We start from the raw sequence: 15,195 nt of genomic DNA, 5'->3' as shown, positions 1-15,195 counted from the left end.
GGTGCAGGTTGTTTGGGTGTCTGCTTTGGAGGTTTCTGATGCTTTTGCAGGTTTTTATTTAGAGCCTCCGAGTATGATTTTGTGTATTTATGTGTACGTTTTGCCAGTGCTGTTTTAGTAGGTCTGTGTGCGGTTGGAGGTATGGTGCATGTGTTAACCTTCTCCTCTTGACTGTCTGTTCCAGTCTTGGGTGGAGATAGCTTAGCTTCCAGTTTGGATGTATAATTGCATCTCTCGCATATGTTAGTGTTTTGTGGTAGAAGGAGAGGGTTGTCTGTGTACATGGGGCAGTTGTAACATTGCCTCAGGGTACCCAGATTCACCAGCTGGACTGGAGAGTCCTCCTGAAGTTGTCCTTTGGTCATGCCTGAATAGTAGGGTGAGCTGCTTAGTCGCTTGGTTGGTGAGGGGTGAATAAAGAGCCTTGCCCTGCTGGGCAATCAGTGTCAGGGTATATTAGTGCTTGCTATTAGGTCTGAGCAAGTGCTGGGCTGTAAGATGCTTTTTGAGTGCTTAGGTTGAGAGTTAGAGTAGTTTCAAGGGAAAAACTGAAGAGGAGACTTAGTGGAGCCAGGAATAATTTAACCGTAGCTAACCTGCACTGCCCAGTGTGCAAAACCGTGCAAACGCGGTTTTTATAGTAGGGAAATGAGAGAGATAGAAATTAGCCCAAAATGGCCAATAAACTTCTAACGTCTGGGCTGGAACCACTCCTCCAGGGACAGATAGCTTGCTCAAAGCTTCCCTCTCTCACAGGTGAGCAGAGAAACTTCCTTCTATCCAAGTAAGGTATGGGCAGCTCAGAAACTTGTATCACAGCCCTGAATTCAGCTCTAGCCTGAAAACTGGACTATGCTAGCTTAGAAAGGCGGGAAACAAGGAATTTTTTTGTTTGTATTTTTTGAAAAGATAAGGCAGAAACGGTAAAAAATACACTTAAAACAGCTTTAAACGACTACAAACAATCAGAAAAGGCTATTGCACTTTAGTGTGTAGCCTACAACAGTTAAATTATTTAAACAAAAAACTTTTTAAAAGTGCAGGCAGTCAAATAAGTACAATATGTGAAAAAAACAAGCTTTTAAATCACAATAAATGCTGGAAAATCTGTGTTTAGGTGGAAAACAGTTAAGCACAGCAAGAAAGTACAGAAAACTGATAATCACTCCAAAGTCTCTCTTCTAAGCTTGAAGGCTTGTATCAGTTTAAGGCTTTCTAGTGCTACCCAGTAGGTTAGTTGCAGGAAAGATGGGAAACAAGCAGAGATGTGGTCTTTTAAACCAGAAAGTTGGAAGAGACGGTCAAACTGTCCAAATGGTCAATAAACTACAATTTCAGGGTCAAGAACCTCTCCTCTCGTGGTAGACAGGCTACCTAGTGCTTACCAATCCCACTGATAAGCTAGAAGGCTTCCCTCCAACACAGAAACGCTTGGGGGGCTCAGAAGCTTACAAAGAGTCCTGCATACAGCAAGTCTGTACCTGGACTAGACTAGTTACAGGAAAGGCAGGGAACAAGTACAAATGCAGGCTTTTAAGCCAGCAAGTTGAAAGAGATGGAAAACTGCCCAAACGGCCAAATAAACTACTATTTCTGGACCAAACCTCGCCCTTCCCATGGAGGAATTAGGCTACCTAGTGCTTACCCCTCCCACTGATAAGCTAGAAGGCTTCCCTCCAACACTGAATGGCTTGGAAGGCTCAGAAGCTTACATACAGTCCTGGATACATCAAATCTGTAACCGGACTAGGGTAGTTATAGGAAAGGTGGGAAACAAGCACACGTGTGACTTACAAACCAGAAAGTTGAAAGAGATGGAAAAAAACTGCTTAAACAGCCAGTAGCTACAATTTCTGGGCCAGGGACCACTCCTCTTGTGGTAGGTAGGCTACCTGATGCTTACCACTCCCACTGATGAGCTAGAAGGCTTTCCTCCAACACCGAAAGCATTGAGGGGCTCATATGCTTACAAAGAGTCCTGGAAACAGCAAATCTGTACCTGGGCTAGACTAGTAACAGGAAAGGCAAGAAACAAGTGCAAACACAGGCTTTTAAATCAGAAGGTTGAAAGAGATGAAAAAGCTTCCCAAACGGCCAGTAAACTATCATTTCTGGGCCAGAAACCACTCCTCCTGTGGTAGATAGGTTACCTAGTGCTTACCACTCCCACTGATAAGCTAGAAGGCTTCTCTCCAACACATAAGAGCTTGGGGGGGCTCAGACGCTTACCGATAGTCCTGGATACAGCAAATCTGTACCTGGACTACAGTCGTTATAGGAAAGGCAGAGACCAAACGCAAAACGGGCTTTTAACCAGAAAGTAGAAAGAGATGGTAAAACTGCGCAAAAACGGCCAATGAACTACAATTTCAGGGCCAAGACCCACTCTTCCCGTGGTAGATAGGCTACTTGGTGCTTACCACTCCCACTGATAAACTTGAAGGCTTCCCTCCAAAACACAGAAAGGCTTGGGAGGCTCAGAAGCTTACCAACAGTCCAGGATGCAGCAAGTCTGTATCTGGACTTGACTAGTTACAGGAAAGGCAGGAAACAAGCTTAGAATTTTTTTTTTAATAACTTAAACACATTGTGTTTATTTTTTTTAACTGCAACTATTGTTACTGTTAAATGACTGCAGAGACCACAGAGTAGGGCTGAGTCAAGTAGAGATGATGAGGAAAAGCCATTACCTGGCAGGGTTCTGTGTAAAAAATTAAGCTGATATTAAAAAAAAAAAAGGTTTGTATAAGAGAATATTAGGTGTTTAAACACCAGCATACCACCAGCTATTTAGTGAGTTTCAAGAAGGTCATAAGTGCATGGTCATCCCTTTTGGTAAAAAACTTTGTACCCATGAACTACCACATAGGCGGTAGTCTAATTGACACCGAAAGTGTGATGAGACCTTGGGACAGAGGTGGACAGTAGTCTCTTCTTTGATAATCACATCGCCACAGTAGTCAGAAAATCCTTCTACGTGGCACACCTCATCACAAAAAGCTTCTCATCCATGAAAAAAGAGGTAATTGTTCCCCTCTACTCATCACTCAGACCCATTATAGAGTACAACGCTCCTTTTGGTATGCACCTCACAAGACTTCTACAACAACTGGAAAGGCCGGAGAAATACCTTACAAAGAGGATTACCAGCCTCAAACAGATGCCCTATGTAGACCGTCTCAAAAAACTCCAGCTTTACTCTGTCGCATATCGCCTACTCAGAGGCGATCTGTGCCTAACATACAAAGCTATGTCAAACCCAGAGTTGTTGGACATGCTCCACTTAAAGAAATCCCAATCCCTTCGAGCTACACGCTCTAGGGACCTAATTTTTGTCATCACAATAAAAAGAACATGCTTGAGGGATAGATTCCTGTTCCAGAGACTTCCCATACTCTGGAACAAACTACCTATCTATATCAAACAAAGCTGCTCCTCAGCACTCTTCAAGAAAAATCTTGATGATTGGATGGGAGATATTCACCCCAGGGATCACTTCTGTGGCTCTGCTTGACAGGGGCACAGGAAAATAATTTTCTTGGGTGGCAAAAGCCAGGGTACCATTTGTCTAGGCTTATATAGCTCCTAAGGCCAATAGCCTAGTACCTACCTATGAAGACATACACACGCACACATGCATGTTACTTTGCGTACATCAGTTATCTAGAATTTAGAATGTAACATACTATTCTGGGGGAAAACAACTGCAGTATTCTTATGTATTACACAAACAGAAAAAGCAGAACAAACCAAGAGGTAGGTGTGTACATGAAATAACAAAGCTTATATTACTTGGCAAGTAAAGCTAGATATAAAGATCAAGGTACAATGTATTAAAATAAGAAAAAGACAATGTAATAGCTAATTTTTACAGTATGTTATAAAATGCATCCTTCTAGGAAGCAAATTGTTTTTAATTTAGTGTTGCTGCATTATGCAGTATTCCATAAATGAAGCTTTTTTTTTTGTTACAGGAAAGCTCAACAGGAAAATAAGAAAGTGGTGCTGGCTGGCTGTGTTCCTCAAGCTCAGCCTCGAATTGACTACATTAAGGGGCTTAGCATTATTGGGGTAAGTACTGTTTTTATTGTATTGCTGTCTTTCAGGCTTTCTTAGCAAGACTTAACAAGCCCTAAAAACTTGCCTTTGCAGGAATGGGTGTCATTTAATGACTCAACAGCTGACTTGTTGAAGCTCATTCAACTGTGCCCCCACAAGGAATGGGCAACCTATCTGCAGTAGTTCAAATTGCCCAGAGATTTGCATGACTTTAGATAGGGGTGTACAGGGGGACTGTGGGGAGCCACCACATAAATTGTTTGTATATTGCCTGTTTGGTTTTTGGATTAATGGCTTGACCATATGGTTGTCAGATATTCACTTGTCTGTTAAACTATATACAGCTGTACAGGTTAAGCAAGCAAAAATGCCTGATAAGATGGATATTGCAGAAAAGTAACATACCACCCTGGGGTCAACACCCCTAGAAGGTCCGTTATTTTCCTGTAATGCCCACCCTGGAGGGGTATCATTACACTTGAAAAATGGGCTATTTTTTTTTTTTTTTTTTAATTAGTGTATACATATATTGTTTTTTTTTTTTTTTACATTTTTGATTTAAAATGGTTCCTCTGTCTAAAGTTTCAAAATTGTTGCAGGCTGTGTATTTGTTGGAGAATGTATTTTGCATCTAACATATATGTTATGTAAGCATTTAATGATTCCGAAACACATATGCAATCAGTTACATATACGTGCTCAGAAAAACATAAAATTTGCAGTGTGTATGTGCACACAGATGCTAAGGCACAGACAAAACTATTGCGTGAGCACACACATGCATCGCAGAAAAATACAGCTGCATTACATTTGTTTTATTTTTTTCCAGAGGTTACTAAACGTAGCAGCTTAGCAAGCATAAAAAAGTCACTGGAAGAAAAATAAAACAAATGAGTCTAATCAAAGTTGCAAAAGTAACTGCAGCAGAAGTTAGAAAAACCTGATGCTGTACTTCCCTTCCTAAATGCAAAGTGACTTGATGGCAGTCCTCCTTGGTTGGCTCTTTCTGCTATGATGGGGAACTAATGGGCCAGTAGACCAAGAAAGGGTGTTATGGTTGAGGGGGGGGTCAAACATGTAAAAATAAATAAATAAAATAAATACATTTTAAAAATTGGATCTTCTCCCCACAAACTAGTGTTTTTTGGGCCCTACCCAATATGGTTTAGGAAAAAGTGTTTTTGACAAGCTGGGAAATGGAGAAGTTGGCATGGTTAGCTCTTTGAGCTACACCTTACTTTAGACAGTCAGTCTTTTCCTTTCTGTTTTGGTTTACATACAAGTCAGCTTCATAATGTGGGTTACCAGACTTCATTTGAGGAAGTTTCGGCATTATTTCTTGAGTCTGTGAGACCAGGAGTTTCCTTTAATTCTGAATTTGGTCAAGGAGTTGGACTTGAGGTGTTTGCTCATCTACATTTTGATGCATCTTTTTCTCTTCCTTCTCATCAGTTGCCGACAGATGTCAGAGATTTGTGCTGAGGTACCCCTAAACTGTTAGTTGGTCCTTTGGATCTGTTCCTTTTAACAGACTGAAATGCCCATAATTTTCAAAGAGATGCTTTCTATGACTGACTATAGAAGCATTCAGAAATTCTATGGTTTTTGGTATTGTATTTGTAGATGTCCTTCAAGAATGCAACTGCAGTCATAACATGTGGGTTGTCCTGCCTCAGGCAGCCCTCGGTCGGCCGGATTCCAAAGTCTGGGTCCGACGTCGGCTGATGTCGCATTTCTCTCCGACGTCAGAGCGGCTGGAGTACATAAGCATCAGCCGACGCCATTTTCTTCAGTCTTTCTTGCCGCGCGGTGCCCGAAGCAGAAGCAGTTCGCAAGTGCCGGTCGGTCAGCTCCTGTATTCTACGATACCAAAGTCATCAAAAAGCTAAGTACCCCATTGGGGACCTTTTCTTGCCTCAGCCGATGTCAGAAATTACTGAAAAAGTTAACAATTGTCTTTCTTGTGGTAAACAAATACCTCATAAGGATTTCCACTCTTACTGTCTCCCTTGCCTGGGCCCAGACCACGACGTCTCGGCCTGTGTAGCCTGTGCTCGCTTCAACAAGCACACTCTCAGGCGCCGGGCAGAGTTCGCTGAAGATTTTTTCGGTGATAATTTTGCTTACACCATGCCGTCGGATCGTCCGACATCGCAAACTCCCAAAAAGCGAAAAGACCGGGACCGACATCCTCGGCCCGCGTCTACCACCGACTCCACGCCAAAACCTACAGCGAGTGCTCCGGTTCCCTCTGAGACGGTCTCTCCACCACTCCAAACTGAAGACACCGCATTACCGACGACTCCGATTCCAGACATTACTCCGACGCCAGTTATAGATTTTCCTCCGGATACCGAAACCGAGGAAATGCCCGAGACCATTGCTGTAGACAAGGTCACTCCTGCACGTGGAGCTGCCAGGCCCCCCATGGCCATGTCTATTAAGGCCTACACTAGGGCTAAGGCAGCCAGCAAAACAAAGCATATTACTTCTAAATCCTTACCTCAGCCTACTCCAGAGACACAAATTATGTCCATGGCTGCTGATTTAATTTCCATGATTAGAGGTTCACAGGCCCATCCTGAGAGAGGATCCCAGCCTCCTCCTGATAAAAGGCCCCGGATAGAACCCTCTGACCCTACTCCTTCAGATGAAGATTCTGAGGGCTCGGTCCACTCTGATAGCCAGGAAGAGCTCTTTTAGACATATGAGGACTCGGATGCAGAAGACTCCATCCCCTCGGCCTCCCCTCCTGAGGATATTTCTTTTGGGGAAGTTCTGCACACCATGAGGGAACATTTCAAGTGGCAAGGTCAGGAATATTCTGATTCCAGGAAACGCCTTAGGACTTTCCTTAAGAAGCCTCAGCACAGGCCCTTAGCTATTCCTCCTGTACTTGATGTTCTGAATGATTTGTATTCTGACTCTAGTGCTACCCCTGATTCTCTTCCTCCTGCTCCAGCCAAGCCAGACAGGTATTACAGGGTCCCAGAAACTCATTCCCATTTATTCAGGGCCCATACTTCTGATTTGGAAACTATTTCACAGGGGCCTGAAGGAGTTTCGGCCTCCACCTCAAAAAATCCTTTGCCCTCCAACAGGGAAGCTAGGTCATTAGAGAGATGGGGCAAAAAGGTTTACACATCCACTACCTTATCTATGAGAGCTTTAAATTGCATTTTTCATATGTTACAATATCAGGATTATCTGTTAGAAGATTTACAAAAAACATTAGCCACTCCTGATCCTTTAGACAGGAAGACTTTGCAGGAAGCTGTACATAACACTCAGCAAGTAAGCAATCACTTCCTGCAGTTTGGATATGATGCACTGGAAGCTTCAAGTAGAGCAGCTATGACAGGGGCAGTCATTCGTAGACATGCTTGGTTAAAAGATCAACCTCTACCAGATCATGTTAAAGCAAAACTTCTGGATGCACCTTTGGAAAAGAACAAGCTTTTTGGTACAAATGCTAAGGATGTGTTAAAGACCATCGAAGAAAAAGCAAAATCAGTTCAGACTGTGAAAGATTTCCTCCAGGTTCAACCCCCCAGATTCAGTAGGAATTGGCCTTCAAAAAACTGGTCCTTTCCTAATCCAGAAAAAGTTTCAAAGGGGTAAGAACAGACGTGGCCGAGGAAGAGGCCAATACAGAGGCCCTTACAGTGGACGGCAATGGCAGCCAGGAAACCAAAGAAGTGACACAGGGGTTTCACCTGCCCCACAACCACAATCTCAATGACTTTCCTCTAGCACCGCCTACCAGGGAACAACTAGAAGCTCCCTTGGGCGGGAAATTATCTCTGTTTGCAGAAAACTGGCACAGACTGACAAAGGACAAATGGATTTTGGACATTATAGACCGAGGGTACAGGTTTCATTTTCATACCTTACCAAGAAAACAAGGCATGCCAAACCTTCCACAAAATCAGAGGGCAGAGGCTACCAAGCAAATCACTCTGCTGACTCGGATGAAAGCAATAGAAAGAGTTCCAAAACAAGAACAAGACCAGGGCTTTTACTCAAGACTGTTCCTGGTTCCAAGAAAAGAATCTCAATGGAGACCAATACTGGACTTGTCCGCATTAAACACCTTTCTCATAGTACCAAAGTTCAAAATGCTGACTCTACAGCAACTCCTTCCCATGCTGGGCAAGGGGTCGTGGCTGATTACTCTGGACCTCAAGGAGGCATACCTGCATGTCCCTATCAGACACAGCTGCAGAAGATACCTCAGATTTCTTGCAGGGCCAGAGCATTATCAATTCTCAGCATTGCCATTTGGCTTATCTACTGTGCCCAGAGTATTTACAAAATGCCTGGCTTCAGTAATTGCTCATTGCAGGCTCCAGGGTATACAAATTTACCCGTACCTGGACGACTGCCTCATACAAGCGGACGACAAATTGATGTTGACAAAAAACCTGGATTATGTCATACAATTACTTCAAGCTCTGGGATACACAGTCAACTTCCAAAAGTCAAGACTGCAGCCATCCCAGCAAATAATCTTCTTAGGAGCCAAACTAGACACAGCCTCTCAGATGGCTTACCTGACAGAAGACCAGCAAGAGAAGTTAACTCATTATTTCAGAGGTTTAGCAAAACTCACCCAGATGACTGCAAGGAGATTCCTACAGGCCCTGGGTTACATGGCATCTTGCATTCTCCTGGTTTCATTAGCAAGACTACACATGAGAAAGCTTCAATGGTACCTAAAAAGCATTTGGTCTCAACACAGCAACAACTTGGAGACAAGCATACCTCTCATTCCATGCCTACAAAAGGAATTCCTATGGTGGGCCTCGGTGAGCCAGGCAAACACAGGTATGTCATTCAAAAAACCACGGATAACACAGACCATGACTACAGACGCCTCAGACCTTGGATGGGGGGCGCACATGGAAGGCAGGTGTATACAAGGACAATGGTCTCCAAAGGAAACACATCTGCATATAAACCAAAAGGAAATGCTGGCAGTGATGCATGCCATCGAGGCCTTTCAACACCAACTCCAGCAAGGCCATTTACTGATACGGACAGACAACACCACTGTGATGTGGTACATAAACAAGCAAGGGGGAACTCACTTTTACCCCCCTTTGCAGACTGACAATGCAGCTATGGGAGAAATCACTGAGCCTAAACATCCAGTTACAATCCCACTTTGTTCCAGGAAAAGACAATGTGTTGGCGGACAGCCTAAGCAGGAATTTCACAGATCCACACGAGTGGAGGTTACATCCCAAGGCCTTCAGACAACTCACTTCGACATGGGGCAAGCCAGAAGTGGACCTATTTGCCTCTCACCTCAACCATCTTCTACCAAAATTCTGCACAAGGACATACCATCCAAAAGCTTGGAAAATAGATGCCCTCTCATTCAACTGGAGCTCCCTAGCAATCTATGCATTCCCACCTCTGCCACTGATGACCTCAGTATTAGTAAAGATCAAAGCAGAGAAACCCAAGGGAATCATAATAGCTCCGGACTGGCCAAGACAACACTGGTACCCACTACTACGGAGCATATGTCACACCAGGAGGTGGGCCTTTCCTCAGTGGCCTCAACTTTTGACTCAACACAATTTCGAAACACTGCATCCAAATCGTCAGACACTGCAGCTAACAGCCTGGGAGATCCCATAAATAACCCCAGCTTATCTCTCTCCAAGGAAGTTCAGCGGATACTAACAGAAGCTCGAAGACCATCCACCAGAAAGGTTTACTTAGCAAAGTGGAAAAGATTCAGCAATTGGAATACCAGCAAGGGACATGATGCATCATTGTTGAACATCCCACTCATCTTGGAATATTTGGCAGATATGCTAAAGAACGGCCTCTCATATTCTTCCATAAAGATACATCATCTGCTATTTCATCAAGATACAACACTGATCCTCCTGTTTTTTCTCACCCCTTACTAAGGCAATTCCTCAGGGGAATCAAGAACATTAAGCCACCAAGAAAGGCCCCAGTGCCAACCTGGGACCTCAATTTTGTCTTAGAAAAACTGACCTTACCTCCATTTGAGCCAGCAGCTTCAGTGGACTTGCGATTTCTCTCATGGAAGACAGCTTTCCTGTTGGCAATTACCTCAGCAAGAAGGGTTTCGGAGCTACAGGCCATAATGGCAATACCACCCTTCATTATTTTTCACAGAGACAGGGTTTCATTAAGGACCAACCCTACTTTTATGCCAAAGGTGGTATCTAGGGTTTTTTTAAATCAAGCCATTCATCTGCCTGCTTTCTTCCCCAATCCTGAGAATAAGGGGGAAAGACTGTTGCATACCTTAGACATTCACAGACAACTTCGATACTACCTGGACAGAACCAAGGCCAGTAGGAAGTCTGAACAACTTTTTGTAGCTTACGCCCCTGCAGTCCAAGGAAAAGCAATTTCAAAACAGACTATTTCTAAATGGATTGGACATTGCATCAGATTCTGTTATTCCTTTCATGGAAAGACTGTTCCAGCCAATGTCAGACCACATTCCACCAGAGCTACAGCCACCTCTACAGCATTCTTAAGAGGGGTGCCTACCAAGGACATTCTAGAAGCTGCTACATGGAGCTCCGTGCATACATTCTCCAAACACTACAATCTCCTCTATACTCCAGATCCAGAGCAGGCTTTGCTTGGCAGTCCTGCAGGGTTTGATAGCCACACCATCTTTTTCCTAGAGCATTCCTCCTCCCCAGCTAAGCTATGGTATTCTACCCACATGTTATGACTGCAGTTGCATTCTTGAAGGACATAGTACAGTTTTGTACCTACCATAAATGTAGATGTCCGATAGACATGCAACTGCAGTCGGATTTTCCCTCCCTCCATACCCCTCTATGCCTAGGGTCCACTCCTATCCCTGTTACTCTTAGCTGGGGATATCTGTTATGGTGTATTTGTTTTATTGCTCATTTGTTTGTCTGGAATCCTGTTTTTGTCTTCCAATTTGATTACAGCCTTCCTTGGAGGGCACCTGGCATCTGGGGCAAGAAACACTGAAGAAAATGGCGTCGGCTGATGCTTATGTACTCCAGCCGCTCTGACGTCGGAGAGAAATGCGACATCAGCCGACGTCAGACCCAGACTTTGGAATCCGGCCGACCGAGGGCTGCCTGAGGCAGGACAACCCACATGTTATGACTGCAGTCGCATGTCTATCGGACATCTACATTTATGGTAGGTACAAAACTGTACTTTATAATTAATACCACAGTAATGTTGTGCATAAAAGGCATTATTTCCTTTCCCAAGACTGTATTTTCTCTCCATTCTAGGGGAATGGAGAATTTGGTCCAAAAGGGCAGACTAGGCATTGTAGTCTTCTCAGCTGTGCCCTCACAGCTCTTCTGCATGGTCTGTTGTTCCACCTTACCTTCCCTGGTAGACTTCCATTGCTTCCTAAACTTCAGTTGTATTGTTTCTCTTAGGTTGATAGGTGTGTATTCTAGGCAAACGACAACTATGGCCCTTAAAAGCCTAGCTGTACAACCCAAATGTGACCCACAAAATCAATTTCTGATTAGTTTGTAGGAAGTGATTTACTGACTCAGTTTCTCAGGGAGGCTCTTCACCCCATCTAAGAAAGCAGTTCTCCAACTGTACGATTTGAATTTTGTCTTGAAATGAATGAATGATTGAATGATGAAACCTCTTATTAAGCCTGTTTGTTTTGTGCCTTTGAAATTTCTATGCTGGAAGATACCCTGTTTTGCTAATTACTTCATCCAATAGGGTACCTGATTTCTAAGATGTTATGTGCTCCAAATTTTACATGACTTTCATAAGGAAAAGTAGTGCTGCCCACTAGCCATTTCTTTATGCTTAATCTTTTGACAGACATTGCTTTGAATGACAGGATTCTGCTACCTTCTTTTTATCCTTATGCTGTCAATCTGTGTGAGCAAGTATAATTCACCTTATGAGTACCAGGAGATAGCTTTTCATGTAGGTGTCCAGGTCAATGGACGTTTTTTGATATGTGATCAGATATTTGTTCCTTTGCTCAGAAATACTTGGGAACTTATTTGGGAAAGCAAACCAGCCACAAGTTGGAGTGCTAGGCTCAGGGTTGATTAAGTTGATTTAGTTTCTGCTGTGACCAAGTGGGTATGACTCTTCAAGGACCGGTAGAGATCATTTGCTGAGTGATATTGCAGCTTTTGCAGCCTTACATTAGGGAACAGCTGTGAAGCAGTAACCTAGTCCATAGTGTACAGATCAATAAACATTACAAGCTGTTTGTATTTCAAAGATGAGGGGATTTTGCTGTGCCAGTTGTCTAAAAGATGTTGACTGGTGTTCTACCTAGCCTGGAGATTCTTGTAGCTTGATATTCTACTCAAAAGATAAACAGTTGTATAAAGATATGAACTTGAGACATTGTAGTACAGTTTTGTATACTACTGATCAAAACGGTTGATAACTTAGTCCGTGAATAGATGAGATAATCTGTATAGTACTTGCCATAACATTGGATAAGTGAATCCATTCAAGTCTTCAAACTATATTAGCTCCCAATCCTCCTCCTCCATCTTTGAAACTTATTTTTGCTCATACTTTATGTGTGGTCTTTTCCTTATACATTTATTTATTTAAATGTTTTACTGGAGTAGATCACCAATACAGTGGGTCATTATCAGGCTCAGACACTTGGATATATGAACAGAATGGAGAAGCACAAAAATGTCAAATTTAGCACAGAGATATTTGCACACAGTATAGAAAAAGTTATAGCAAAGAATATATAAAGCAAATGTCAAAACTGTTTTCCAGAGAAACAGCTATTTAAAGTTTGAAGTAATTGTCTGAGTAAGAATCACAAAGAAATGCAAAACATAATTTGGAGAACACAAAAAACAATGGAGAGGTGGCTAAAGAGGTGGAAATGTTTCTTTACTTTACTGAAAAGTTAAACTCCTGCTTCTGAGTCCCACAGAATGATGTGAGGAAGTGCAAAGTTTCCTTACGTTAAGCAATATGGTTTGAAGGTAAGCATTTGCAGTGGGTTTTCCTGCAGAAATGTGTTTTTAGCTGAGTTTGGAATTTGAAGTAAATGTTTGTCTTTTAGGTGTGGGGCAATGATTTCCATTGTTAAACTCCAACCGAAGAAAAGTTGTGTTCAGTAAAATGCAGATCAGGTTTGTATGTTTCAAGTGGCAGGCCAGAGTATGCTTGCTTCCTAAGGTTGTAGGATAGGATCATCATCTTAAGTCTGGATTCTAGGGAAGGAGAAATTTAATTTTACAAGTTCAGCTGATAACCTAGTAAGAGGTCATCCCTTTGTTTACCTGGCAGACATTTTATTTTTAAGATTATCTGGCAGCAATCGCTTTGTGAAGAGTAGATAATAAGGTATTTTGTTAAATGGTATGTTTAAGACTTTAGTGTTTTTGTTAGAGGCAGCTTCTATTAGGGGCAGGCCATATTCAAGTTGAGCAAATAGAATTCCTTTATCTGTAGCTGCTCTTGTTTCTCCTGCTTCCTAAAACAATCACACATACAGGTTGTATGTTTTTGTTCCTTACTGTAATAATACCATTGCTGTGGATAAAGAAATTAAGCTACAGGAACAGCATACTGTCCAAGGCATTGGGTAGTATCCTTTCTTGATTTTCTTGTGAACTTTAGTAAATGGCTCTAGGTTTTCTGGTGTAATGCTTGGGGCACCACCTTTGGACTAAGGAATCATAGGTGTAAAACTTTTGAAACCATTGATCTGATGTTGTTAATCTTTGTTCATTCCTTACTGATGGGTTATCGGTTCCGTCCTCTGAACCAAGCCGGCCAAATATCAAGCTCACGTCAGCCAAAAACTCTCGAGCCAAGGTCCTACCCAGAATGCTCTGCTCCCTGTTACCTCAGATCTCATTTGCCGCATTGCTGTACAGCCGTGTCAAGCCACTCTCTTCAGCTGTCTAATTTTTTGAAAGTTTTAAAGATCGTTTCTACTTTAAAGTTTTTCAAACAGTTTCTGCTAATATTGTCCTACCCTATCGTATACTTAAGACTCTCTCCCTTTAGTCTATTTCTCTTTATTACCCTTTTCTTGCCTTTGAGGTAATTCTTCACCATCGTTGGTAATCCTTCTTCCTTCTCTCTTCTAACCCTTTTGGGTAGCCTTTCCTCTTCTTTTTGGTAATGCTCTCTTCCTCCACATCATTATGTCGGATAAGAAAAGTAGCATTGGTTTTAAGCAGTGTAAGGATTGCGGCCATCAGTTACTGATTTCAAATGGCTATGACTTAAGTGTCAGTTGTCTGAATGTCTCCCACCTTACTGTGGAAATTTTTCGACCAAGACTCTTAACGAGAGAAAGAACAAATTAATCTTGAAAGGTCTTCTCAAATCTCCTTTTTTGTGAGGCTATTTCTGGGTCAGAGGGCTCACCCCCTCCTGCTAAACCCTGTAAGAGGTGTTCATCCTCTTTCTCATCGAGGTCGCTCCCTTCATCTCCCTCTGGAGATCGTAGGGAGTTGACTCATAAGAAGGTGAAATTGACTACTACTGCGGTGCTGCCACCTGCAACCCTGTTGACTCCAGGCTCGGCACTGCCCAAGGTGATTCTGGCTCCAGCCATGTCCTCCTTATCGACACCAGCCCTGGAGTTCCTGGTGCAGACAATTATGGCTCCGACAGTTCCGTCGCAGCCCTTACCGGCACTGTCCATGCAGGTACAGTCCCCTTTGGCACTGTTGGTACAATCCCCTTCGGCTCAGAGTACAACGTTACTGTCCTCCATGGTGCAGACACTTTCGACACCGACATGTTCTTCAGTGCAGTCCTTTTTGGCACTGTCTTTGTTACCGGTGCAGACACTTTCCTAGACGGCACCGTACCCATCGGTGCAGACACTTTCTTTTACTGTGCAGACACCTTCAACTTCTTTGGCACTGACGTCGGCACATACCACTTCCACACCATTTTCTTTGGTGCAGACGTCCTCGGTTCAGGCTCTGCTCCTCTCGAATTAGCAAGGACCAAGTACTCTCCTTCCTTGGTTCCATTCGTTGGTAGCCAATATAGTCCTTTTCTAGAAAGGCCAGAATTGCCCTCAGGTCTCTCTATGAGATCGATCAGGAGCCTCTCTGAGCAAGATGTGTTGTGACTTCTTGACCAGTTGCTTGTGGC

At 43.1% G+C, this 15,195-nt stretch overlaps 1 protein-coding gene across 1 annotated transcript in view; it reads left to right on the top strand.

The window, feature by feature from the left end:
- LOC122797172 (threonylcarbamoyladenosine tRNA methylthiotransferase-like) overlaps window positions 1-15,195 on the top strand; it is a 2,201,584-nt gene that overhangs the window by 1,567,994 nt on the left and 618,395 nt on the right. Inside the window, exon 5 of the mRNA XM_044065991.1 lies at window positions 3,975-4,071. Coding sequence (XP_043921926.1) covers window positions 3,975-4,071 — 97 coding nt within the window. The remainder of the gene's footprint in view (window positions 1-3,974; window positions 4,072-15,195) is intronic.

The sequence above is a fragment of the Protopterus annectens genome, chromosome 3.part0 (assembly GCF_019279795.1).
Source record: "Protopterus annectens isolate FY-2018-M chromosome 3.part0, PAN1.0, whole genome shotgun sequence".
Lineage (NCBI taxonomy): Eukaryota > Metazoa > Chordata > Ceratodontiformes > Protopteridae > Protopterus > Protopterus annectens.
Note: the sequence above shows the minus strand (reverse complement) of the source record. Positions and strands in the feature narration are given on the sequence as shown.